Source organism: Erithacus rubecula, assembly GCF_903797595.1.
Source record: "Erithacus rubecula genome assembly, chromosome: 23".
Lineage (NCBI taxonomy): Eukaryota > Metazoa > Chordata > Aves > Passeriformes > Muscicapidae > Erithacus > Erithacus rubecula.
In genome coordinates, this window is record NC_136675.1 from 4,728,753 (window position 1) to 4,755,995 (window position 27,243).

The window sequence follows — 27,243 nt, forward strand, 5'->3', positions numbered from 1 at the left end:
TCCCTTGTGTCAAAAGCCATTTTACATCTTCTTCATTTTGCAGCTTCTTACTTGAGGCAGGTGAGGCTTAAACTTTCTTTCTACTTATTTCATGGGTGCTCTGTCTCTTGGTTTGGGGTCATCTTTCCCTGTTTGTGTTCTTTTATCCCATAGTTTTCCACACCTCTGTCACATCCTGCTCATGTGCTTCCTCCTGCAGCTCTAGCCCTTGGTCCTGCCTCACCTGGGAGTTGCTCCCACCTGAATTCCCCATGGATTTACCAGCTGGATTTTACCAGATCTGTAAGTGCCATTCAGGACAGAGCAATACAGAGCAACCACATGGATGTTATAAAACATAACCTGGTTTTTGCTTTGTTAATCCTTTTCCTGGCCATTCCCATTGTGTTTATTTCCAAACTCTGGGAGTGCAAGGTGCTGGTGCAGAGGTGGTGACACCACCAATGCAGCTCATTTGGAGCTTCATTGCCTGGAGATCAGTGGGGCTGTTTTATCTTCTGTTTCATCACTGATACCATGAGGTCCTTCTGCAGCTCCTCACAGACAGGTTTAGATTTGACTGCCCTGAGCAGTTCTGAAACATCAGCAAACAAACTCATTCATCTCCACTGGCGCCAGCTGGCTCAGCACCAGGGCTGGGGACACCAGGCAGCAGCAGCAGCTCCTGTCAACCCCCCAGCCATGAAACTGGAGATTTCTTTCTCAAATCTATGCAATTTTATATCATTTCCATATAATGAGCTATATAATCCCTTTTAAGATACAACCAGAGAGGCAAAGGATCCTTCTCACAAAGACGATGGAGGTGCTTTCTTCAAATAAAAAGAGGTTTATTAAGAGAATGAGAATGACATTGTAGTGTGGTTGTTGTACATCTATTGCAGCATTAAGAGAAACAACAGCAAGTACAAATCCTGCAGAACTTCTAGAGTCATCATCATCACAGCCTAACTTGTCCATGCTACAGTTTGGTGGATCCAAAACTTCATTCCCATTTCTAATGGCAGAAAATCCAATTATTTCCATCTTTCAAAAGAAAAAATAACCCAACCCAAAACAAACAAACGAACAAACAAATAAAGGCAAAACAAAAAACCCAACTCAATTTGATATAAATAACTTGCACTGGACATTTTAAAACTTTCAGATTTTAATTACACATAAATAAATATATACAGATTTAGAACAGTTCAGTTTGGCCTGGTTCAAGTTCTGCTCCTTGTGCTTTATTTATTATTATTACTAATTTTAGAAATGTGTGTGCTGTTATCTGTAGGTTGTGGAGTTTTATTCAGTCCTGGGTTTAGCTTCACCTGCCTTATCCCCAGCCTGGGGGGCAGCAATCAGGGGGTTCCCCCCAGTCCTGCCCTGGGGTCTGTTGGCTGTGGGGCTGTTCCTCCCTCGTGCTGTAGCTTGAGGCTCCTCAGGCCACAGGAAAATCCACAGTGAGTCTCAGTTTGAAGCTGTAAACAAGACCTGGACCTGCTTTAAATCCACAGCAGTTCTGCCAGCAATTTTCCTTGGCCTGGCATCAGGGCTGGGCTGTGGGTGGGGGAATGGGAAAGTTTCCTGTGTTTGCCTCAACACCAGTGAATAAATCCAGGTAGAGCCAGGGCTCTGTCCCCCTGCCCTCGGCTGCTCCTGCTCTGGGTCTTGCACTGATGAGGCTTTTGCTCTTTCCTCTCAGTTCTTCAGTTGGAACAAATTCCTGGAGCACACCAGGATTTTACTACGGGTTTTTTAAAAAGCAAAATAAAATCAAATTGCACATGACTTGGCTTCCTGCATCCACGTTACAAAAAAAACAAAAAAAAGGCAAAAGGCAAAACCCCAAAGCCATCAGCCTGGCTTTTCTCAATCTCACTATGCTCATTAGCACTGTTTGCTTCTTAAACTCTTTAAGTCTTCTTGTTTCCTCTGTTTCCTTTGCTTGCTTTACGAGCTTCCTCACGGGTTCAAACTCAGCAGTTCAGAAAACAGTGGCCTGGCTCATCTTTCCCCCTGGAGAAAATTATTTCCGATGCTTCACCTCTTTGTCTGACGCTTTGGTGTCCCCGGTCGTGTGCCCGTTCCCTGTGCTGTTCATGAATATTTTATCCAGCCCCTTGAGGGACTCCACCAGGTAGTTCTGGAAGGCAGTGAGGGCAGCACAGATGGCTGGGCCCCCAAAACCGTGGGTGATGAGGCTGAAATGAGTCAAGCAGCTCTGCACTCCGGGCTCCAGGATCAGCGAGGGGCGGCTGTTCCCCAGCGGGGAGCGGTCCTGGGCTATCAGGTCTGCAAACTCCTTGCAAATTTGCCTGAAAGAGAGAGGTTTGGTCACTGTAATGCACGTGGAGAGCTGCAGAGTTACAGAATGATAGAACAGTTTGGGTTGGAAGAGACCTAAAAGATCATCCAGTTTCAGCCCCTCTGGCATGGACACCAGGTTGCTCAGAACTTCACCCAATCCAGCACTAAACACTTTCAGGTGTGGGGCATCCACATTCTCTGGGTATTTCAGGGTTCTTTTCCTTCTCCCTGCCTGAACAGCCACCTCCTCACTGGGAGTTTTTTGCTCCAGCCTGGAGTGCAGAATTGGAGCCACTGCTGCTGCTCCAGCTTTGAAAGGACACCACCAAAATGCTCCCCAGGGCTGGGTTACCCTTTCCTCTGCAGGAGCAAACCCTTCAATCCATGCAGGCCATTCCTCCTGCTGGACACCCTCCTGCAGTAAAGTCTGGGGGCTAATGCTGCCCTCCTCAGCTGCAGACACTGAGTGCTGTGGCTCGTTGCCCTCTGTACTCACTTGGTAGCCAGCAGCATGTTTTTCCTGGTGTGGAGCTCACTGGGGTCGGAGTGCTGCCTGCACAGGTACTCTGCTGCTGCCTTGGCCGGGAACTCCGTCTCACAGACGTACCCGAAATCCCGAGCCAGGTGAATGGCTTCACCTGCAAGCAGGAGAGAGGAGCATCAGCACTGTGCCAGCACTGGTGGGACAGGGAACTGGGACTGGGAACTGGGACTGGGACTGGGACTGGGAACTTCTCTAGAGCTGTAGCCATCTCACTGTTGGGGCTCAGTTCTGATGGGACTGGGGCTCTTCCCTGTCTCAGTGGCCACCCAAGAGCTCTCCCCACCTTCATCTCTTGCTGCAGAAACACCTCTGAGTTTCTTATTCTCATCTGTGAGGCAATTGGTGTGTGTGAGCCAAATGAGCTCTAAACAGCAGCTGGGTCCTTCCCTCACTACCTTTTGCAATAGCATCAAGACAGTGCTGCCCTTGGAGCAGGGTGAGGTGTGACTCTGGGCACCTGCTGCAAAAGGAAGAATACCAGAGGCATTTCTTACTTGGGAGCATTCCCTGCTGCATCTTTCCCAAATTTCCTGCCTGGCCTCTCCAAACTGAGCAGAGATTGAAAGGGAGACTGGAGGGTCACAGAGTGACCTCAGCCCCATGACTACTGGACAAGGCAGGACAGAAGGAAGGGGCAGCAGGAAGGGGCAGCAGGAAGGGGCAGGAGGAAGGGGGTTACATCCCCCCAGTGCCTGGGGCCCCTCAGGCTGGACAGTGTATCCATCACCCCGTGGAAATGCCCACCCATTGATGGAATTGATCCATTTCCAGGCGTCCCCGTGGAAATAATCAGAGCTGATGGCAATTGATCATGCCCAACACCCGAAATCCTGGTTGGGCAGGCAGAGCTAATTTGCCTTGCCCCCCTGCTGCTCACATCTATTAGGCCATCCATCCTAATAGCATTAACCCAGATCCCATCCCAACCTGCCCTGCTCCCAGAGCTGTCTGTGGAGCTCTGTTGTAGGGAAGTGTCTCTGCTTCTCACATAAAAACAGCACTTCCCAATTCATCTCCTCCAGAGAAAGCAAATTAGGTAAACTTAAAGAATCAGAATTTGTAGTTGTTTGTGTATTTAAAAAAACAGTCAGAAAAGAAAAAGTGCTGAAAAAATGATACTGGGATAATAAAAAAGAGATGAGTGATGTCACAGTCAGAGCCAGGGCTGGAGCCAGGATTTGTTTCTTCCATGAATGTGTGAGTGGCTGCACATTTCAATGTTTTTTAAAGGCAATTTGAATGCTGGATTAGAGAGGTATTGGGGGGACAGGGCACTCTGGCTTTAGTGTTAAAGACACATTGAGCCAGATCTTGAGGAGGAGAGGCTGCAGGAGAGTGCACAGAGGGCTGTGGTGGGTAGAGGGGCAGAGAGAGCCTGGCTGTGGGCAAACCTCCTTCCTAGAGCTCAGGAAGGTTTCTGGAGTGGAAATACAGCCCTGCTGCTCCATTGGGTCCAGGCTGGAGGTGCCCTCATGGAGCAATGCCCAACAGAGGGTGAGTGCTTGGTGTACGTGGTGAGGGAGCTGTTTCTACCTGGTGCTCCCTGGATTCTCCAGAAACATCATCTCCATCTGTATGAGTGGCTGTGGGTCTGTGTAAGAAAAGATATTTCATCTGCACTCAAAACCCCATCCATTGGCTCTTTGAAATAATTAAGGAAGGCAGAGGGGAGAAAACAAATTAAGCCAAGACAGCAAATGTTCAGGAAGAGTCTGTTTGGGGCAGAGGGGCACAAGACAGTTTGGGTGCTGGGTGATGGCACTGCACAGGCACCTTCCTTTGGGGGGAACATCCCCTGGTCCCATCATGCAGGAAGAAATTATATCCATCAAACACACTGGCACCACTTCTATTTGCTATGAGCTGGGAAGCAGGAACCAAAGCATCAGCAGTGACTTGAAATCAAACTGTACATTTCTTCCTTCCTTTCTTTCCTTCATTCTTTTCTTTCTTTTCTTTTCTTTTCTTTTCATGGAAATCAGCCTTTCATTCAGCACGAACCAACTGCCCTGGGTAACAACCTCGGCCTAATGAAGCGGGTCATTTAATTTGCTGGCGACAATGGAGATGATTTTCTATTCAGGATCCCAAGGCAGCTGCCTGCATGGACACAATGGATTCCTGAGCTCAGAGGGAGGCAGAGCTGTCATTCCATTTGTTTGCATCCCCGTGTGCTTTTCTCTCAGGATGCACAGGCAACATCATCATTTCCATGGTGGAGAGGAGCAGGAGGGGAGGAAGGAACCGAGTCAGGCAGGGGCACCTCTCATGTCTGGGCAGGGCTGTGCCTGCCAGGGCAGCACCTTTTCCATGGCTCTGAGGGTGGCTGCTGCACACCTGAGCTCCACCTGCAAAACCTCACAGCATGTTTGACATCTCCTTGGTGTCTCACTCATTTCCTGGAGGAGGGAAGGACTTGGATATGGGGCATTTCCTTCTTATAGACAGACCTGAGCTGTGCTGTAGGTGGGCACATGCACGGGCTGCACAGCAGCTGGGAAATTTTTGGCAGCTTTATTCAGGCTTATTCTGTGTTTGGTCTCTGTGTCTCAACTATTAAAAGCAGCTCAAAGAAATGAGGGATTCCCTGAGCTGCAGCCAGAAGGATGCTCACAGTCCTGCTTGGCCTTTTCCATGGGACACATCTGATCCAACAGAAATGGCTGAGTTTTGGAAAACAGACATGGAAGCATAGAGTTCTAGGATGGTTTGGGTTGTTCAAGATCATGCAGTTCCAACCTCTTACCACAGGCAGGACAACCATGCTTGGATATTTTCCTGGACATTTGCTGTCTTGGTTCTGCCCAAAAGTCTACTCATTTTAAAGAACACATTCTTGAATCAGTGTGGAGAGACACAGGGACATTGCCATGCTCATTCAGCCGTGACCACTCCATATTTTAAGAGTTCTGGTTTGTGAAAAGCTGGCAATTGAGGGGATGGAAGTTTTGGCACTCCACCCTCCGTGGGAGCAGGGAGAGACTCTTACCTTCCACGAGGGATGTGAGCAGGGTGACGTTGGCAGCTTTGCGCCTTCCTGCAGGTAGATTCAGTCCAATTTTCTCTAATCTTTCTCTTAAACACCGACCCCCATTTTTTGATTTGGCTCTGAAAAGAGAAAACAATGGGAGAAAATAAATTTCCATGCAATTCATGATGAAATAACCATAATCCTGGTTTTAAGCTTTGAGGTTTGAAAGGAAAGAAGAAAAAGCAATAAAAATATTACTCCTTACTGTACCATACACCAGAATTTCTCATCCCTTTATCTGAGGTAAGAACTGGTGCTGGACACAGATTTTGGGGTTTTTGGGGCAGCTTACCTGCGGAGAACCCCGCCGAGGAGAGAGGCATTGAGACACTCAGGGGGTGAGAGCCTCCTCTGCACCTCCCCTACTGTCACCTTGTACTTGGAGGTGGAGCTGAGGAGGGACAGGCGGCCGGGCACGGAGCAGAAAACCTCGTTGGGATTCGTGACCCCTCCAATCAGGCCATCCTTGTTCATGGACAGGGTGGAGATGGTGGTGCCATTGGCCTTCGAGGGGATGGGCACTGGAGACAAGGGAGAGAAGAACAGACCATGGCTGAGACACCCAGACTCTCCAGACAGCAGCAGGGCTGCTGGGATGTCTCATTAGTTCCTTATTTTCCTCAATGAGAGAAGCCAGGTGGGGTGATGAAACTGAACTAAATAAAGGCTAAAGGAAAGGAAGAAGCCTGGATGCTGCCCTTGCTTGCTCCCACACCTCCCAGCCCAGCTGTAATTAAAGCCAAGGTCTGGGCTGGTCTTGTGGAAGACTGAGGATTGTGCCCAGTGTTGCTGGCTGGACCTGTGACCAGCTGCTCTCCCTGTCCCCTCTAGGTGCTCTGTGGAGGTGGGTGGCCAGGCTGGCCAGGATGCCAATCCTCTCCAGGGATTGCAGCTGCAGCCCTGTGCCAGCACACACTGCATCCCACCAGGCAGGATCAGCAACACCTCCATTCCCTGCCCCAAACCCAGGAGCTGCTGGGCTGGCCAAGAGCTGTGCTTCCCTTATGTGCTGTGTTTCCCCTATGGGAAAGAGTTTCTGTGCCTTCAGCTCTGGGATTAGCCCCACAAATAACCACAGCCCTCAACTTTCATCATCCCTGGCTTAAAGGAAGCTTGAGAAGATCAAACCAAATTAATCCAGCACAAACTTCCCTTTGCTTAATGGGCAAAAGTCAATTAACACAAGGTTGGGCAGGCACTGGTAACTGCAGCATCTCATTGAGCCTACAGCATCACACTGGGGCAAAGGGGCTCAGTTTTCCCATTTATCATCCCATAAGAAACATTCTTAGATACAATAAAGGTTTGTAAGTTAAAACTGTGGCAGAGACTTGTGCCAAATCTCTTTGGCTTTTATGCTCTGAAATTAATAACCAATTTAACTCAAGGAGGAAAAAAAGCAGGTTTTGAAAGAATCCAAAGATCATTTCAGCCCTGACATTCTTTGTGCTTCCTCAGGAATTACTGTTCCACAGTCACATGGTTCCTGCAAGTAACAGAGCAGTGAATGCTCGTGGTTTATAAAGGAAATACACATGCCCAAAATGAAACAGAAGCCCCAGGATTAACCAGGGAGGGTACATGGACCTATGAGGGGGAGTTTACAATCAGCATATTGTAAATCCAGCTCAACTACTCGCTAGCATGGCAATAAAAATCAGCACATGCTACATAAAAATGACTCATGTTTTTAGAGTAAGGGATGAATGGAGAGGAGCTGAAGGACATGGAGTTTCCTCCCAGCACAAAACTTGAGCAAAGTCAGGGAGCAAAGGGTGGGATGCACCAGTGCCCTGCTGGAGCTGGCAGCTGCAGTCAGTGCTTGCCATGGCTGAGGTTGGTTCAGGGCAGAACAAATACAGGAACATCCCCCTGTAGGAAACCAGAACTATTTCCAGGAAGGAGCAACTTCAAAGCTTTCTTCTGCAGTCCCAGAACAGGTTAGGTTAGTCTCCAGGGGATCCCTTAAAATCAGAAGTCAGAGCGTGGTTTGCAAATATCGGTGCAGCGCTGCCGAGGTGTGAGGCCCTGCAGGGTCCCAGTGTTGGGTTCTGCTGCAGAAAGGGCCCCCCAAACCAGACCCTCCTGAGGAGCAGGTGTTGCTTGTATCATGTGAAGAGCTGTGCAGAATTGGTACACTCTGTAACCTGGATGATATTTGATATTTCTGTGCATGCCTGTGATCATGCCATGGCTCAAGCCGCATGCGTGGCCAAGGGACAGCAGAGCCATGCAGGGAGAGGGATGTGCCTCACCACACATCCACGGGACACAGCATCTGGGGAGGGGGCAAACCCAGCTGTACCAGTGTCACTTAACCCCAGAGCTTGGCAAACTGTGCTGGAGAAGGGTTGGATACAGCTCTGTGTTTGCCAGTCACCCCATGGGCAGTGACAAGGAGGCACGGATGATGTTGATGTGCAGCATGGAGACACAACACTTGGGAAACACATACTGGAGGTTTTAGGAATGATGCTACTGTCAGAAACAAAGCCCTGGAAAGCTGTGCCCTGGAGCAAACTGCTGTGAAGGGTAAAGCTCAGCACAGCTGGGTCAGCCCAGCTCTGTGCCACAAGCAAACCAGGCAGGCACCAGCACGGAGCGTGGATTTTGCCATTGCTCTTCTGCCACGAAGCCTCAGCCAAGGTCACAGCCCCGTCACTTTGGGCACGTGCAGGTGTGGGACAGGGTGCCTGTGTCACACAGAGCTTGTGCCCTCACAGGACACATGGGACGTGAGGGAGGGACAGAGAGGGCAGCAGCACTGGGAGCTGAGCCCTGGAGTCCTGCAGCAGTGCTTCATCCATTAGACAGCGTTGCCTCAATACAACAAGAATAAACAAAGCCACATTCTCCATTAATCACGAATTATTGTTATTGAGCCTCACCTGCTGCTGCTTGCCTGGTCTGATCTGCAGCTTGTTTGCCCATAAACATGCTGCAGGAGGGAGACAAGCTACCATTAAAGCCTGACAGCTTTGTTTCCTTGGCTTTTGGGGAACCAAAATTGTCTCTTGTCATCTGAGTAAACCAAAAGTCCCCCTCGATCTTCAGCTGCTGCTTTCCTGTTCCCGCAAGCAGCAGGTGATCGGAGCACCTGAGCCAGCCTGCAGACAAGAAGGAAGCGTGAGAGCAGTGAGAGCCCAGCGCCCCAGCACCGACCCCCTGCGCCCTGGAGCCCGGCCAGAGCTACACAGGAACCAGCCCTGGAGCACAGACAGGCTCTGCACCATGGGCATTGAGGCACTGCACGGCCCCAGGGGGAGTGGGGGACCTGCAGTGTCACTGTGCCCCAGAGAAGGGCACAACAAGGAGCTGAGACCCGCTGGTGCTTTGCAGCTGGGGATAGAAGTGGCACATTGTGTCACTGCACTCGTTGTCTCTTCTGAGGTTGTGCCATAGGAAACATTCATTTTTGGCAGAGCAGGACACACCTTCCCCACAGTGACCCAGCTCCTCCCCAGCTTGTCCCCATGGCAGGAGCTCAGGTCCCACTCCTGACCATGGAGGACGAGCTTCTCAGCCAAACACATCCCAGAGATGCTCGTGCACACAGTGACAGACACACACTACAAAGGCTGGTGAGGAAGGGTTGGATGCTGGTGCCCCTCCAGCCCTGCCTGAGGAGTGGGCAGGGTACCCCTGGGTCACTCCAGCCCACCCCAGGAAACTGTAAATGGCAATGGGAGCTTGGATTGATTCAACCAAAGAAAGGGAAAGAAGGAGACCTCAGACCTTTAACAACTGCTCAGAGCACTCCTGGGGAGTGCAAAGTCCTCTTTGTTATCTCTTATTATTATTCATCATAATTATTTATTGATACTTGATTCCTCCACTCTGTCCTCCTGAAGTTTTTCTGCTCTTTTCTCAAACTGCCTGACATTCCTGAGCAGGATTTTCCCATAGAAGTGGTGCTTATTCCTGAACAATCCTGATACTTCTAAATCAGTAAATCCAGATGAGTTTGGCTACAGATTTCAAAAACTAAAGCTCCTGTGAAGCATTTTCACCTGCCCTGGGGATGCTGCAGGTGAGCTGGATTCAGGTAAGCTCTGGCACAGGTTAGAGGGGTCAGATTTAAAAGGGAAACAGAATTTGGAATAAGGTTGTGCTGGCAGACCTCAAAGGGCTTCATGCCTTGCTGCTCCTCAGCCCAGTGCTGGTCCAGCACCAGCCAGCAAAGCCATGAACTCACTCCTGACTCAAGCCAGCTCCTTAGTGCAGCTGGGGAAAATTGAGGCACAGAGCAAGTTAAATGATTTACCACAGCTCAGGTACATGGGCATGACCTGTGTGTGTGCAATTCCAGTCTGTGGGAATGCCTTTCTAAGCAATCCAGGCTTCAGCTATTGCCCAAGTGTTGTGCTGTGCTGCAGGCTGATTATGTACAGCCTCTGTTTTCATAGCTCTGGGTTTTCTGTAGGAAGCTGTGAGATCGAGCTGTTTGTCACCACATCATCTTGGCTCCTGGTGCTGTGGTGATTTGGAGAAGGGCAGCATGGAACAGGCATGCAGCAGAATCCTGCAGAAGGGAAACAATGCTCATTTCTTCTGCACATCTCACAGGAGGTATTTCCATCAGACTCAGCCTCTCACTGCAGCCTTGAACCTCACAGGGCAGGTGGAATTTGCAATCTGTCATATTCCAGGTGTGTGTGAGCAGCAGTGGAAACTCAAACTCCCATGTGAGTCGCTCACCCCCCGTGCCTGGAGCAATCACAGGTGACTTCATCTTCCTTCCAAAGCACAGGATTTGTGATCTCCCATCAGAGGGGCCTTTTGTGTTGGGTCAGCTCTGGCTTGTCTTTTATACCCTGTCAGATGATGAACCCCCACAACTGCATTTGCTGTGGCTCAAAAACCCTGATGCAGAGAGAGAGAGTGATTTCAAACAAGTCCTGGTGTCCAAAACCACCAAGGGCTTCATCCCTTGGCTTCCCTGAGCTGGAGAACATCCTGCCTGCCTGGGGTTATCTCCTTGTGTCTGGCACAGACTGGAATTGTGTTATGACACAGTACAAGTCACTATCCCAGTTTGGGCTTGACTGTCTCCAGCAACAAATTGCAGATAATAATATAATAATGTCTACCTGGGAGGGATGCTGTGATACCCAATTAAAACTTGCCAGGTAATCTCTGGTGAGAGATTTCTCCAGGTGAGAAGTGCTTGGGTGTTGAATGCAGCCAGGAGGAGTTGGTCCAGCACCTGAGCACAGGATGTGATGATGCCCTTGGAGCAGACAGGCAATGGAAAGTCAATTCCCATGAACAACAGGAGTCCTGATACCTCCAGTAATGCTGCAGGTGGGGTGGGATGTCACAGCCTCGTCTCCCTGAGGGTTTTTCAGGAGACAGCCGGGAGAAAGATAAAAACACAGCTGAATGGATTGCTCAGCTGTGAATCCAGTGAATGAAATTAGGAGCCTCATGCCTTCAAAGTGTCCCAAAAGAAAGCACAAAGTTTCTGCCTCTCCTGTTCTGGCTTGCAGAGGTAGGTCCCTTGGCTTTTTTAAGTTGGAGGTAAAAAGAAGGAGCAAAACAAACCCATTCTTCAAAGGCTTTTACCTAGAAAACTTCGGAGAATTTCCTGCTTTTCCCCAGTGAAATCCAGCACGAACCGATCCGCAGCCCCGCGCCTCTGCTTCCTCTTCCTCCTCTCCCGCACGGTCTGGGCTGACGATGCTCCATCCCTCCTCTCCTGCATTCCTTCTCCTTCCTCATTGTTCACCAAAGTTTGTGGGTGAAATCACCTTTGTGATTCCTGGAAATGGACACTTTGATATGTAAATAATCGGTGAAAAAGTGCAGCTGCAGCCCGGCTCAGTCTTCGGTGCGGGGATTGCCGGCAGCTGCGGGAGCCGGTGTCGGTGCTCCGGGGCTTTCAGCAAACCATCGACTTTTGGGTCTAAGGAAAAAGAAACTTTGCCTACAAAAAGAGAAAAATACCAAGTACTGCCTTGTTTCCATAGAAGAAATGTGCTGCCTGCTTGCAAAACGATTTGTAAGCAAGAAAATTTGTGGTACTTGGGAATTGAGCTGCTTATCGTGTTGTTATTTGTTCTGTTCCATTTCCAGCTGGAGCTCGGGATGCTGTAAGGGGAAAAACAGGTCCAGAGGGAACATGCAAATCGCTGCCCGTCTTACAAGTCTGTTTTCTTCTCTCCCCAGATACACCACAGGTAAATTCTCTTCCTCGGTAAGGCGGGATCCCTGGATATCGGAGCTTTTATTGCGACGTCGCTTTAAAAGTGGGAGTGTGCTGTTGTTGGGGTTGCATTTTAAAGAGATATCAGTGAATCGCCTTAGGAGACAACCTGGGACAAAGCAATCGCTCATCTTCAGGCACAACAGCGCTGTCTCCAGCCCCCACCAGAGCCTCTCAGCCCCCATCCCTCTCCGGGACCGTGCCCCGGTCAGCTCGGCTGCCTCGGGCATCGCTGCGGGGCAGAGACCTGAGCCAGCGAGGAGACACCTGCACCCTCCAAACCTGCCGCAGGTGCCGAGGTTTTGCTTCCACGGCTCTGCAGGTGCAGCCCAAAGCCCCCGGTTTGTTCCCTGGCCGGGGGTCCCGCTGCTCTGACCCGCTCCGGGCTGGCAGTGGGGGGAACCCGGAGCGATGGATGTTTGTGTGCAGCCCCCGATGAAAGTGCTGCAGAGACCTGAGGGATTGCTGTTGTTTTCCGGGAAGAGCTGTCAGTGAGATCATCTAACCTTCGTTTGAATGTCTCTGATGTAAATTATAAGATGGAGATACATATATAAAAAAATATCTGGATGTGGGTGTGAGCCAGGGGCAGCTGCTCCCGCCATCCCTTTAAAAGCCTTTTTTCAGGGAGGAGGTGCTGCAGAGTTCAGCTGCTCCAATTTCCCGGTGTTTCAGCAGAGAGGTATTTATTGATGGTCCGGGGAAGGAGGTCAGAGCCATCAGCTGTATTTCAAAGCACACTCTGTAATTATCCTCTCTTCCCAGAGGGGATTATACAGGTATTCTCTTTATCTCGAATGCACAACCTGAACCATGTCCCCGTGTCAAAGAGCCTCTCTAGGAACCACCATCATCGGCCTTTTCAAATGGAAGGATGGAAAGAATCTCGGTTTTATCTGTGGGTTTTCGAGATCGCTGAGTTCTGATAGGGAAACGAATCTTGGACCCTCCGAGGAAAGCAGGGATTCAACTTCAAACTATTCCCATGAGAAAGCTAATCAGGAGAGGTCCCATGCCTATGCAAAACTCCCATATTTAACATTTTGTTTCCCATGCAAATCCATTCATCAGGTTGGGAAAGAAATATGAAGTTGCCATGTGATATTAATTCCATTTTACATTCTATACCTCTGTTTGACAGTGAAGTCCCAGCCATGCATCACTGCAGGTGTCTCCTGGGGAGCTTTGGGATGAATCAGTGGAACAGGAAGGTTCAGACTCCCCCAAATCCATGGGTACAATGGCTTGGTTAAGGATGGTCCCTGCTGAGTATATCTTGCTTTGATAAGAATGGCCAGCTGCTATAATATTAAAATTTACTCAGCCCCCTGTGCTTCTGCAGGACTTGGGAAGGGGATTAGAAAGTGCTTTGCAGTTGATAATTTCAGCTAATGCATTTTCCTGCTTCACCATTTAGGAATGACTCGACCTCAAATATGCTGCTGTTCAGAATAGTTTGCCAGTTTTTTGGAAACTGCTCACAATTAATTTGTGGTGAGTTCCCACATGTTTCCTTTCCATTTTCATTTCATGGAGTGGATTCTGCTGTCTGGGGAACCCTGATGTCACAGCCTGAGCTTTAACCATAGAAACATTTCACTGGAAGGCACCAAACAGCAGTGATTAAAATGTCCCTCTAAACAGTCAAACTCAGGTGTCTGAACCTTTGAAGGGAATGAATGAAAATTATTTGGGTTCTGTTTTTGAGTGACAAAGTGGAGATATTTCCTGCACTGTTGGTTGGGAGCCACCCCAACACAGCAACTTCATTGGAGAAATCAGTTATTTCACATTATTTCCCTTTCCCTTTATTCTAAATTACTTTTTCCAAATCTGCACGTGTGCTCTTCCGTATCTACGATAGAAAATTAACTATTTCAAATTTGGTTCAATTAATGAATAATTATTTAAAATCCAGCTCAAATTCTGCCCGCACAGAATTTGTGTTTCACAGCCCAAACCAAGCAGGAGAGCTGGAGGGTTTAAGCCAGAGGAATTGGAAACCCACAGTGCTCCTGCTGACACCAAGGGAAATTCCCCATTCAATGTCCCCCCTGACTGTGCTGCAGTGAGTTCTCCCATCCCCACACACTCCATAACTCCATAAAACCACCCCAGGTTTACTCCTTTAGCAGCACAAACACCCTGACACCCAGTCTATGAGATCTTGACGTATTTAAACAGTTTGATCTATTTTACAATAAAATACCCAAGAGATTTTTCCCTGTATTCCCTAGAGATGCACCTGAATTTGTGTGACTGGGGTGTCTTTAAGCTAAAATGGGAGAGCAAAGCTGTGACATCGTGGTGAGCAGTGACCGATCCCGCTCCTGTGGAAGCTGCTGCCACGTTCCTGTCAATTTGTTAAATCTATTCAGGTTGTTGAAGGGCAAAAGACCATTCAGCAAAGATTAGACATGAATAATAATAAAAAACATTCTTCTGTTCATACTGAGCTCGCTGCCAGTCCTGATCTGGAGGGGTTTCAGTCTGGGTCTGGCCACAGCAACGTGAATCCCTCGGTCCAGGATCACTCTGGGGACAGGCACTGCTCACCCACTGTCACAGCAGAAAAGGCTTTTCCTTTTCCTTGCTCAGATGCCCTGGGCTGCTGACACCAGTGTATTGGTGAAACAAACCCTCCGATGATGGTTTTTCAATGGCTGCTCCATCTCTTGCTAACCAGGATCTTGTGCTGGAAACCTCCCTAAGCGCCCTGGGTCAGACCCTCTGCTCACACCTCTCCAGCCCTGGGATTGTGGCTCTGCTTTCTCCCATGCATGTGGCCACTTTGGGGCTCCCAGGGGAGCCCCGGGGACAGCACTTGCTCTCTGGGACCTGTCTGACCAGTCCTGAGGGAGCAGAGCCTGACCCAGTCCCTGCTCCCTGGCGCCTCGGCACTCTGGTGACTGATGCCAGATAAATGCCTGAGATAGAGGGTGGGGAGACTCAGCCCAGCTGGAATCCCAAGCATGTACCACAGACAGTGGGATGGATTTTTAAGCTGTGAAGGTGAACCTGCTCCCAGCTCCCCTCATTCTGCTCCCAACTCCCCTCATTCTGCTCCCAGATCCCCTCTTCCTGCTCCAAGCTCCTGCCACGCTGTGTTTTAATTGCAATGGACACCTCGAGCTCATTTCTAGATATTCCCCCTCACTCCCATGTTCTTCTCTGCCCTTTCCCCACAAACCATAACACTTCTCACCAAAGGGAAGGGAATATCTGGGCACAGCAGAGCTGGGTTAGAGACAGGCCAGGGAGATGAGAACTGAGCACGCAGCAGCTCCAAGCATCACATCCAGATTTGCTAATTAGTTCCTCCATTAAGAATTAAAATAAACAAACAAATGGAAGGACAGCAAGAGTGAGTAATTCCCTGGATCACACAGGAAAGGGTGGGATGGTTTAGTGGTTAGAGTTCTAGTCTAGGACTTCAGAGAACCTCATTTAGGCTCTCCAAATAATTAAGAGAGATTGCAAACATTTTTTTTTTTCTGAGATCATGTATCTCAGAACATTATTAAACTGGGAGGAATAGTCTGTGTTTGCCTCTGCTCTGCTTTGGTGTGACCCTGGGCTGGGGGGATATTGATGGGTCCCTGTGGGTCTTGCCTATGCTGTTGTGGTTGTGTGTCCTGATGGACCCCAGGTACCTGTGCTGTCACACAAATTAAGATCTTGGCACCACTTCCTCTGCAGGGACAAACACCACAGGTGCCACCTGGCCAAGGCTGTCCTGCTGCCAGTCCACCTGTGGATGAAGTAGCCCCTGTGGGAGCCAGGGTAGTGATGTGACAGTGGCCAGCAAACTGCAAAAACACCTCACAGCCCTAAAAGGAAGGGAAAGGTGCTCCAGAGCAAGCCAAACATATCTGTGCTGCTCACTCAGTGCTGTCCATGGAGAAGCCTCACCTGGGGTCCCCCTCCTGGAGCAGAGGTGCTCCTGCTTTGGCTCGAGCCACACGCCAAAAAAACACAAAACCCAAACTGGCTTTCCTGAACCTACCCTTTAAGAGCTGCTCTTTATTTCTAACAAAGAAAAAAATTCATTTAAAAACATCTAATTAAACAGTAAGTCATGACAAGGTACATGAAACTTGGAGATAACACATGCCTGGGAGGCACTGGGGAGGTTGAGACAAAGCCCAGCGCCTTCACCAGCACCCGCATGCGTTATCTCACATGAACACACACCTGGGCTTATCCTGGTGCAATTATAGGACATTAAAAATATAATTTTAATGGAGGAATGGCGATCTGGATGCAGTTCAGAGTGAAAAACTTTCTTTTAAGTTTCCGTGTTTGGTTAGTAGGTGTTCCTGCCGCGCAGCGTGTGCGCGGGGGAAGCGCCGGCACCGGGAGGTGTGACTGTGTTTTGAGGAACGCTGCTCTATCTCCCGGTGTGTGCGAGGGCTTGTCGAAACTTTGAAGCATTCGTGAGCAGCACTAAGGCAGCAAAAGTTCCAGTCAAGACACAGCTTGTCCTGGGTGAGCCCCTTTTCCTGCTCAGGCAATCAACTGCTGCGGATGAAGCTGCAGAGAGCTGGGAGGGCTCCCCAGCGAGCCCAGCACCCTGCAGCTGACTGGAAGCCAAGTACCTCCACCCACAGCCCTGGACAGTCCTATAAAAGCTGTGTCTTCACAGCCCCAGGTGTTTTACAGGATGACCTCATTTATTACCTTGCTCGTCACAGGAAATGATGTTTATCTAATCTACCATTCTTTCAGGATTTTTTTTTTCCCCCTGCCACATCTGGCTTGTTACATTTCTTACAGCTCGATTGCTCCTTGCACCAAAACAAAGGAGAAATGGCACTGCTGCCAGTCCCATCAGCTTGAGAAGAAGCTGAGAAGCTTCAAAACCTGGAGCTCGCGTGCGGTGGTGAGTGGATCTAAGGATCTCGGTCTTAATCTGCCTCCTCTGCTGCATTCCTTAGTAGTGACAGCTACTTCTTGCAATATTCCTGACTGTGGGCTCGGAGGCACAGCTTTCCATCTGTCTGTCCAGTATCCAGCCAAACAGGTCCACATTCCTGAGCAGAAACGCTAGCACTGCCCCTCAGAGCTGCTCAGAAGCCTCAGATGGAAATCGGAACAAGTTACAAAAATGAGGGAGGGCGGCACCCAGATCCAGAAACACGAGGGACAGTGGCAGGACCAGATCCCCAAACACGAGGGACAGTGCAGGACCAGATCCCAAACACGAGGCACAGTGCAGGACCAGATCCCAAACACGAGGGACAGTGCAGGACCAGATCCCAAACATAAGGCACAGTGCAGGACCAGATCCCAAACACGAGGGACAGTGCAGGACCAGATCCCAAACATAAGGCACAGTGCAGGACCAGATCCCAAACACGAGGGACAGTGCAGGACCAGATCCCCAAACCCAAGGCACAGTGCAGGACCAGATCCCAAACACGAGGCACAGTGCAGGACCAGATCCCCAAACCGAAGGCACAGTGCAGGACCAGATCCCCGAACACGAGGGACAGTGCAGGACCAGATCCCCAAACCGAAGGCACAGTGCAGGACCAGATCCCAAACACGAGGCACAGTGCAGGACCAGATCCCAAACACGAGGGACAGTGCAGGACCAGATCCCAAACACAAGGCACAGTGCAGGACCAGATCCCAAACACGAGGGACAGTGCAGGACCAGATCCCAAACACAAGGCACAGTGCAGGACCAGGCCAGCACAGTGCCTGCTGTGTGTGTGGGTGCCAATGTGAGCCCACGCTGGTCACACCCTGCTCTGTCTCTACTCCAGCTTGTAAAATGCCACAGCCAAAACTTGTGCCCGCGAGCGGCTGCCCCAGCCCCTGTGCTCACCCTGCTCCTGCTGCCACAGGGCCCCAGCTCACCCCAGCCCACTGCCAGCAGGACCCTCTGCTGCTCCTGCACTCCAGCATCTCCCCAGGTGCCAGCCAAAGAGATTTGTATTTTTCTTTGTAATAAAAGGGCTCTCTCTGAAGCTTTCTGCTGATCCCAAAAGGATGTGAAAGCAATAAAACCCCTCCTTATTTTACAACCAATCTGCAGGATTTTTTGCTACTGAGCACAACGACCTAATGCTTGATTTCATAAGCAGAAACTTGCACTCTGCAACAGGAGCTCGGGGCTTGCTGAGTCCCCAGTTTCATGTCTGGGGGGTCTCACAGCCAGACCCTGGTAGCTGATCTGAGCATCTAATCAGCAGGGCAGCAGGTGAGTGGAGCAAAAATTTCCTGAGCTGCTGTAGACTAAAGCAGCCAGAGCCCCAACTAAACTTTTTCAGTGCTAATTTTAATGTTTCCCAGTCTAATATCTTCCTGGTCTTATATAAATGCTTGAAAGGAAAAGTAATAATAATAATAATAATAATAACAATAATAATCCCAACCACAAACAAAGCAACAACAAAAGAAAGAAAACAATTTCTGAAATACCTGGGAAAAAAAAAGGGAGAATGAACAAACGGAGGTACAAGACGTTCAGAAATGCTCTGCTGCCCTATCCTAGATTTTATGCATTTAAATCCTGAACGAAATCTATCGCCCCATTTGTCACGACAGATCGGGGGGAAAACTCATCCTCTGTTTTTCAGAGCTATCACATCTCTCCCTGCTCCCAGCTCACACACTGCATCCCACAACCAAACTGCACCCCCTCACCGGGGGTTTCCCGGTACCCCGGCGCCTCCAGCCCTAGGGATCACCACGGCGATAATGAACCGGAGCCAGTCCCGAGGGCAGCGGTGGAAATGGGTGTTTGAGCGCCTGTTTCCAGCCGGGATCTGCCTCTCTGGGCTGCACCCGCCGTCGGGACTGCGGGATGGGGGTCCCGTGGCGGTGCCCCGAGCCAGCGCTAGGGCGAATCCCCGATTTTTCTCTCCATTTATTTAATTCAGGATTACCTGCAGCCGAAGGACCGGAGCTCTGAAGGCTCGGGAAAACACTCAGAGGGGAGCGGGTGGCAATTCACCGCATCTCCGAGATACCCACAAAATCTCTGGAATTATATTAACGGCTGGAACCGTGGAAATATATTTAAGGGAGAAAAGGAGGAAAAACAGACGCGCAGTCAGAGATGCTCCCACACAGCGCTCCGAGGCTTCGGGCAGCATCTTCCCCGCTCCGGGGCCCGTCCGTGCGGGGGGACATCGGCAGCGACCCCCGTGCCGCGGGGATGGCCCCAAAATCCCGGGATACGGGAGGGGACAGGCTGCGGGGACAGCGCAGGGCTGCGGGCTCTTCCCTCCCGTTCCGGGCTGTTTCTGGCCGGGGACTAAATGCGACTCCAAGGACGGGAGTTAAAAGGGAGATTTGGGGATTTAGGGCAGGTGATTAATATTTTGTTGAACCAGGACAACAGTATCTCGGCAACTAATTAGGCGAGATAGATCTGTTTTCACACGCAAAGATTTCTATCAGGTTTCTGTCCAACGGCCATTCCGTCAGGAATTCCAGGATTAATCGGTATTTGGGATCTCGGTGCGATTTAGGAAGAAAACTGCGCCTTTTAGGATTTACTCTCGCTTCCTTTAAAGAGGGTGTCCTCGAGCCCTGCTGCCCAGCCGCCCCCTCCAGCACTTTCTGCCTCAGATGGTTTTAATTTAATTTTCTTTTTCTTGGGGTGTCATTCACCCGCGGGGGCCCGGGCTCGGCTCTAGCCTCACTGGGGCTCCAGAACACAACTCAAAGCTGACGGAGCCAGCGGAGTGAGAACGACCACATTCTATATATTCTAAAAAATTAAATAAAGCCGAATGTAAAGGAATTTATTCCCCGGGCCGTGTGGAGGGCAGAAACGTTTTGATCCGGGATTCCCGGCTGCAGTTGCAATAATTCCTTCGATTTCTTTTGAGCTGAACTCACCCGGTTGGAAGCTTTTAGAGGCTCCGGACCCCGTTCTCCTCATCCCCGACAGCGGGGTGGGTGACGGAGCGGTGCCAGGACAGAGCCCCCGCTGCTGCCGCCGCTTCCAGCAGCTGCCCAATTTCCCCCACAAACACGCTCTTGGCTTTGGATTTATCGATTTGTCCAGCAAACTCGGAGATTCGTTCTCCAAACATAGGAGTAATAATAGAAAATATTAAAATAATTTAAAAAGAAGGTAAAAACAGGGACGGAAAATATATATTAATATTTTAAAAATTTAAAAATACCCAAATGAAAACGGGCATGGAAGAACAAGTGTCCATGAGCACAGGGGCTGCGGTCGAGCTCTTTGCACCATTCCCGCCTTCAGCCAAAGATATTTTAATTTTATTTTTCCTTTCTTTTTTTTTTTTTTTTTTTTTAATTTTTTTTTTACTTTCCAAGACTAGAGGACTAGAGAATTTCCAAGGGCAAAAAACCAGGCACTAAACAACGACAAATCCTCCCGATAGGAGATAAAACATTCTAAGTAATGGCGCTTTTGGAAAAACGAGAGGGAAAATTCGAAGGAACCACTATAACTCAAACTGAACTTCCAGAAAAACATTCGAACAGCGGAGTGTTTCCCGAGGGTTCCGGGGTGCTCCTGCACGGCCCAAGCCGCAGAGGTACGGTCAGCGCTGGCTCACGCACCCCTCAGATGATTGCAACCATTCCTCACGCCCGAATATTTAATGAAACGCCACTCCAGTATTCTGATTAAAGCTCAATTAATGCGGGTCATTAATGTCCCGCTGGCAGCCGCGTGTTCCTAGATCAGCCTTTTCTAGGGGAAGGGGATGCGGCGCACCGGGAAAACGACCGGGGGCAGATGGGGAAGAGCCGCACGACCGGGAGGTTTTCCGTGTAGTTACCGGGGATCGGCCGGGAGCAGCACCGGGACTGCGGGGCCGTGGAACCCACGGGCTCGCGTTACCGACCCGCCCCAGTGGCCTCGGTTCCGTTCGCATCAGGGGTCAGTGGTGAAACGCCTCTTTCCCATCCATACATTTCTGTAAAATATCTCGGGGAGAAGCCAAGGGCAGTGCTGGAATATTCCATAGTAGGAATCGCCTCGAGCACCGCACTAGACGCTCCCGAGCCCCCATCCTCGTTCCTGAAACGCCCCGGCGGAAGATTTACTACAGAAATATTTTAGGGATAATATTAGTATTTTATCTGTTCTACCCAGCGATTTGTTTGGATGTGAGGGACTGGTCAGAGTGCGGGGCAGAACCGGACGCGGAAGATCCCGGGGGTCGAGGGGGACGTCTGCCCGCAGCCCCGTTCCCCGCGCCGGCCCCGGAGGGGAAGGCTGTTCTTCCTCTCCGGTCCCGGAGCGAAGCCCCGGTTATGGAGCGGCACAGCGGGGTCTCCGCAGACCCGGGTTTATGCGGGGTGCGGGCCTGCGGGACGCTCCCGGCTGCAAGGACGGGCAGCACCGGCCCCAAAGCCGCGCCACTTCTCGTCCCCGTTAAACGCGTCCTTCCTTCCCCGCCGTGCCAGTCCCGCCGAACGGGCCCGATCCGCCGCGATCCGAAGCGGTTCGAGGCCCGCGCTGCCTCCCCCGCCGCCGGGCACGGGGCTCCGACCGCGGAGCGGCGGGACCGGGAGCACCGGGAGCTGCGGCCGGGGCAGCCCCGGGCTCTCCACGCAAACCGTACGCGGCCGCCGGCGGGTTGGGCCCCGGGGCTCCCCGACAGCAGAGTCCGCCCGTCGGTACCGGGAAGGAGCGGCGGCGCGGTGCCGCCCGAGGGAGAGCAGCGGGCTGGGGGCCAGTGGGCACGCTGGTCCGCCGGGACCCGCCGCTTTCGTTTTAGTCTCGCCGGGGACAGCAGCGAGCCCTTCCCGACGGGCGGGGGGCAGCCCCGCGGGAGGACGGCCGCGGGGGGACCCGACGCTGGGGAGCCCCGAGGGCAGGAGCGGGGCCCGGTCCGGTGCTGCTTTCCGCTGAGCCTCCGCGCTCTTACCTTTCTTGATCACGGACTGATCGAGCAGGTTCATCCCGCCGTCGTCCACGGCCTGAAAACACCGAGGAAAGAGCCGTCAGCCGGCTCCGGACACCGGCTGCTCGCGGCGCGGGGACAGCGCGGCCCGATCCACCCGCTGGCCCCGGCCAGAAGGAATTCTGAAGGCACGAGCGAGCCCCAGAAATGGGTATCCCCGGCCCAGAGTTTCTGTTTGCCCGGGGGTACGGACGCCGTGGGGCCCGACTCGTCCCGCCGGGAGTCCCCGGTCGCACAGGCAGAGGGATCCAACCCCGTCCCGGCGCAACCAACCCGCCCCGGGCACCCTCCCGGTGTTCCCGCCGGGTCCCCGTACCTGGATGTCCTCGAGGCCGTGGTGCCCGAGGCCGTGGAGGCCCAGCGGGCCGTCGGCGAGGCCGTGGCCACCGTCGGGCAGCCCGTGGAGCAGGCGGGGCACGGCTGGGTAATCGCGGCGGGGGTCGAGCCCCAGGGCGCGGTGGGTCTGCGAGAGCAGCCCCGGCTCGTCCTGCCGGCCGCGCTGCGGGGGCCAGGCCGGCTGCTGGTGCTGGTGCAGAGGGCTGAGCGCCGCGTACGGGTCCGCCAGGTGAGGGTAAGCGGGCTCCTGGCCCTGCGGGTAGGGCAGCGGCGGCTGCGGGTACGGCGGGGGGAAGTAGGGCGGCTGGAAGTCGGCGGCGGGCGTGTGGCACAGCGGCGGAGCCGAGCCGTAGGGCGCCTGGTTGAGCGAGGGCAGCTGAGGCAGGCGGGCCCCGGCCGGCGCCCCGGGCAGCCCCTCGGCGCGGTCCTGCGGCGGCGAAAACAGCGGCGGTGAGACGGGCACGGACCCCCGGTCCCAGCCCCCGACCCCCCGTCCCGTCCCGTCCCGTCCCGCCCCAGCCGTGCTCGCCCCGCACTCACCATGCCCGGGTAGCTGTGCACAAGCATCGGTGCGGGCCCGCGGCAAGCCCCGGGCGGGCCGGGCCCCGGGGGTGCCCCCGTCTCCGCCCCTCTATCCCGCCGGAGCGGCGTCTCCCATCGCCCGCCCGCTCCTCTGCGCCGGCCCCGACTCCATGCACGCCAGTTATAGCGGCGGGGGCGCGCCCGCCGCCCCGGGAGCGCGCGTCAGAGCGCGGGGACGGGGACGCGCCGCCCGCTCCCGCGGGGCCCCGACGGCTCCCGACAGCGGGCGCGGCGGGACGGCGGCGGCAGGCGGCCGGGCCGGGGGGCGAGGGGCACCCGCCGCCCCCTGTGAGCGTGACCGGTGCTATTCCCGGCCCGTCGGGCTGTCCCGGTCCCCTGGCGCACGGGACTGCATACCCTCCGCCCCGTTCCACCCCGGGTCCCCCCGCCCCGGGCCGCGCCGCCTGAGAATCCCGCCGCGGATCGCCCCGGGGAGCGAGCCCCGAGGGTCGGGAGAGCCCGGGAGTGCGGACGGGCTGCGGGGCCGCGGCGATGCTCTACGGTTTGACTTTATTAGCCCGAGCCGGGTGCGGGGCCCCTCCGGGAGCGCTGCGAGGGCCCCGGCGGCAGCTGCAGCCTCCCGCGAGCGGAGCGGGGCCCGGGGCCGGTCCTGCCGGGAGAGCTCGGGGCTCCTCCCGGGCCGCTTCACCCTCCTCCCCGCCAGGGAGCGGAGAGCTCATCCCGGACTGGGGACCGCGAGAAGTGTCTGGGGGTGCTCCGAGCCGAGATGGTTAGGGAGCATGGGCGCAGGGTGCAACAGAGCCAGGGTAAAACGGGGAGCACCGACGGCAGCACGCCTGCCTCTCCGCCCTCCTCCATCCCTCTCTCCGCCTCTCCATCCCTCCCTCACTCTCTGTTTGAGCCCTCCCTCGGGGGCAGGACGAGGCGGGCCAGCCGCACCGGGTCGGTGAGCGCGGCACCGGGCACCGGACACCAGCGGGGCGAGCCGGGCAGCCGGGACGGCCCCGCCGGCGGCACTCAGTGACCGCAGTGACACCCCTCGCAGGTGCCCCGGCGGTGCCCACCCTCGCCCACCCTCACACCCCGGCACACAGTCGCGGTACCCCCGGGCTGTGGGGTGCCCGGTCACCGCGGCTCCCCGCGGTCTCACCGTGCCACCCGCAGGGTGCCGGCCGCCCATCGCCGGGCGGGATGTTGCATCGACAGCGCGTGTTTTAGGCGGAGCACAGCACAAACCCTTCACCCCCAGCTGCAACACGCCGCGCTCTGTGATCGACATCAACAAACACAGCCCTACACTGCAGCTAATTTAATTCCACTCTTCCAGCCCCGAGCTACAGCTCCCTTCATTTTCATTTTTCCTCTGAATTCCCACAACTCAGACCTCTTTGATTTCCAGGTTTAATTAACAATGCTCATTAAATGAATTTTTATTCATTTCTTTTAATATTACCCTGCCACCTGTCTTTAGGAGGCATCGGCTGATCGTTTATTCTAATTTATTTCTGTTAAAGATGGCATTTAAGGGTGGGAGGAGGGATATGCAGAGGTATAGAGGGTTGATCCATTCAAATCTCTTCATCCCCCTCAAATGCTCTTCAAGGACGCTGCTCCTGGAAGTTCTGTATTTATTTTCCACCAAATCCATTTCATTTGCTAGGAAAAATTGGATTGGACATGCTGTATTTTGCAGTTATGTTCCAGCTCATTCTTAATGTCCCTTGCTCATCTGCTCTGTATAATGTCGAGTCTTTATTCCTCTGAAAGAGGTGAAACTGTGCAAAATCCAGGCAGAGAAGGTTGTGAGTCAGCCTGCACAGGACCACAGGTGAGCAGGAGGATGGTCCCTTGCAGCAGCTTGGAGGAAAGCTGTGTTTCCACCCAAAAATGAAACAGAGCAGAGGAAACCTGCAACACTGACAGACAAAGGGAAGGAAAAACAAAAAGCAGAGCTGTCCCACTGCCCCTATGGAACATGCTGGGTGAACTGGGGTTGTGGGAATTGTTAGGCTGGGGGAATGGGCCAAGACAGCCTGGAGTTTTGGGGCTGTAGGGAGTGTCACCCTCCCCAGCACAGCACAAGAATGATCAGGAAGGAGAAAAGGGACTTTGCAACAGGCTCTAGCCCAGGAGCTGCCCTACCTTGGCACCTTCTCTCAACTTCTCTGGAAGCACAATCAGCATCTTCCCAGCCTTGGGGTCCTGCTCAGCAGCACCCTCAGAGCCCTACAAGAAGCAGAATTGTCCTTGCAAAATGTCCAAGACCCGTCTGAGTTCTTCACTGCCTCAGACCCTCTGTACAGCACCTGTCTGATGATGAGGGCAAACCAAACCCCTGGGCCTCTTGTGGACAGGAGACACTCATTAAGCCACCAGTGCTGAACAATTATTCACTTTTCACTGCTGTCCTGAGGTCCCAGGCAGGGCCTAGGGGCTGCCAACACATTCTCCCAGGTGGTTTTGTTACTGGTTCAACTTGACCAGGAAAATTGCTGGGGTACCTGAGCACAGGAGGCTCAAACACAGCTCCTGCTCTTTAACATCCCTGTTTAAGGACCACAGGTCCAGCTGTGCTTGTGTTTTGCTCTGCCAAACATCCTTTGTGTTTCCTAACAGTGATGTGGTCCTGCTGAGGATCTGAACACCAGAGCTGCCCCCTCATCCCCCAGCTACAGGGAACATTCACTGTGAGTCTGGGCAAGGTCTCCACCCCAGGGACCACTTTTTGCACATGGACCCAAGACAGAAATCTCTGGAAAACTGGGTTTGTAGCAAAGGTCCCAGAGCTCCTTCTCAGGAGATCCTCAGCACTGCCAGGAGCACATGAGGGGCTTGAGGCAGCAACTTCTGCTCCTGAGGGTAAGCAACAAATGTACTGGTAGAGCAGAACAAGGAGAGCACCGAGACTAAAGAATGTGAACAGAGCTCTTCCCTAGTCAGAGATGAACCAGTTCTTCTCCAGAAGCTCAGCTCCCATCAACACCTCAGGGAAATACAGGATGCTGCTATTAATTGCTGCATCCCTTTTTCAGAAGGAATCTCCTTGCTGTGGGTCTGGAGAGCCAGGCAGGGCTTTGGGGAGATCAGGGACGCTGCTGAGGGGTGGGCAGGGAGTTGCTCCTCAGACCTCCATTCTCACCACCCCTGCTACATCTCATGGCAGGAGGGAGGGGGCTGTGCTGGGTTCTGGCTATAACAACTTTATGAAACATTTAATTTTACTGCCAGTGTTTTGGGCTGAGATGAATAAATGCTGTTATATAATGTGTACCATGGTCAGGTTTGCAATGGCATTATGACATTTAAGCTGTCAAAGAGAAACAGAATATGGATCTGCTCCTCTGGGGCCTTGTCCATCTTGCAGCACAGTGAACAATCACCTTGCTCCTGGAGAGCTTGTCCTAGCATTGGAAATTCACTGGGAGATGAAGCACAGTTTGCTTTGGGTGTTGCTGGCTGCAATCCCTCTCAGGATCTCAAACACTGGCAGAAAGGGGACGTTAGATGATGCCACTTCCACCTCTCTGGAACCAGATCATCTGTACCTGAGGATGCCAAGTGCCAGGGGCAGAACCTGTGGTTGGGCTTGCAAAGCTTGGGGTGGCTGAGGACAGCCTGCAGCCTTTGAAGCCTTGGCCAGGCTGCCAGGGCACCATCTCCCTGGCATGGGGTGAGCCAGCTGGGCGTGCTGGGGCCTGTGGGCTGGCACACGAGACAGTGGAGATGCCCACGTGGCAGGAGGCTTCCAGCAGCTCCAGTGCCCTCCCTCCTGAATGTGCAGTGCTCACTGCTGCCAGTGCTCAGTCTCAAGGAGGCAAAACACTCTTTTTGGGGGTGCTCTGTGCAAGAATGTTTGGAAAGTGCCCTGGGACAATAGAGCAGGGATACTGCTCAAGGAGCTCTGCCACCTCCACTGGCATTCAGCCTGGAAATATCCCAGAGCAAGGTGGATGTGTCACCCCTTCCACTGTCAGCTCAGGAGCTGTCAGGGGCTCATGAGGAGCATGTTTTGTTTCATGTAAAGAAACAACTACATGACAAGACATCAGGGTCTCAGGGTGGGTCCTGCGCACACCTGAGGGGATTTGACATCCCCCACTCCCTAAGATATGGGGAAAGATAAAAGTGGAGGATTTCCTGGATTTTTGGTTTGCTCACAGATAGCTTCTCAGGGTGTTAAAGACCAGCAAGCAAAGGCTTCTGGGTTAGGATTGTGCTAGTGTTGGAACTGTGGGCCCAGGCTGGATCTCTGGTCTGGTGTTGTGGGAGTTCCAACCATTGCCCCCAGTGATGAACCACGGCCAAACCAGCTGCCCACAGCAAGCCCACTGCACTGGGGATAGCAGAACATCCTCCTGCTGATATAGGTCATATCTCTCATTAGCAC

The 27,243-nt window shown here is 52.8% G+C and overlaps 1 protein-coding gene across 1 annotated transcript; it reads right to left on the reverse strand.

Moving 5' to 3' along the window:
• Positions 1 to 820: 820 nt before the first annotated feature.
• On the reverse strand, positions 821 to 22,880 carry TFAP2E (transcription factor AP-2 epsilon; the record flags this gene model as incomplete). The annotated part of the gene is made up of 8 exons (XM_079325456.1): positions 821 to 2,300; positions 2,789 to 2,930; positions 5,826 to 5,944; positions 6,160 to 6,388; positions 8,756 to 8,974; positions 21,942 to 21,993; positions 22,294 to 22,740; positions 22,854 to 22,880. The coding sequence occupies 8 exons, from the start codon at positions 22,878 to 22,880 to the stop codon at positions 2,012 to 2,014; spliced, it is 1,524 nt and encodes a 507-aa protein (XP_079181582.1). The 3' UTR covers positions 821 to 2,011.
• Between the last annotated feature and the right edge of the window lie 4,363 nt (positions 22,881 to 27,243).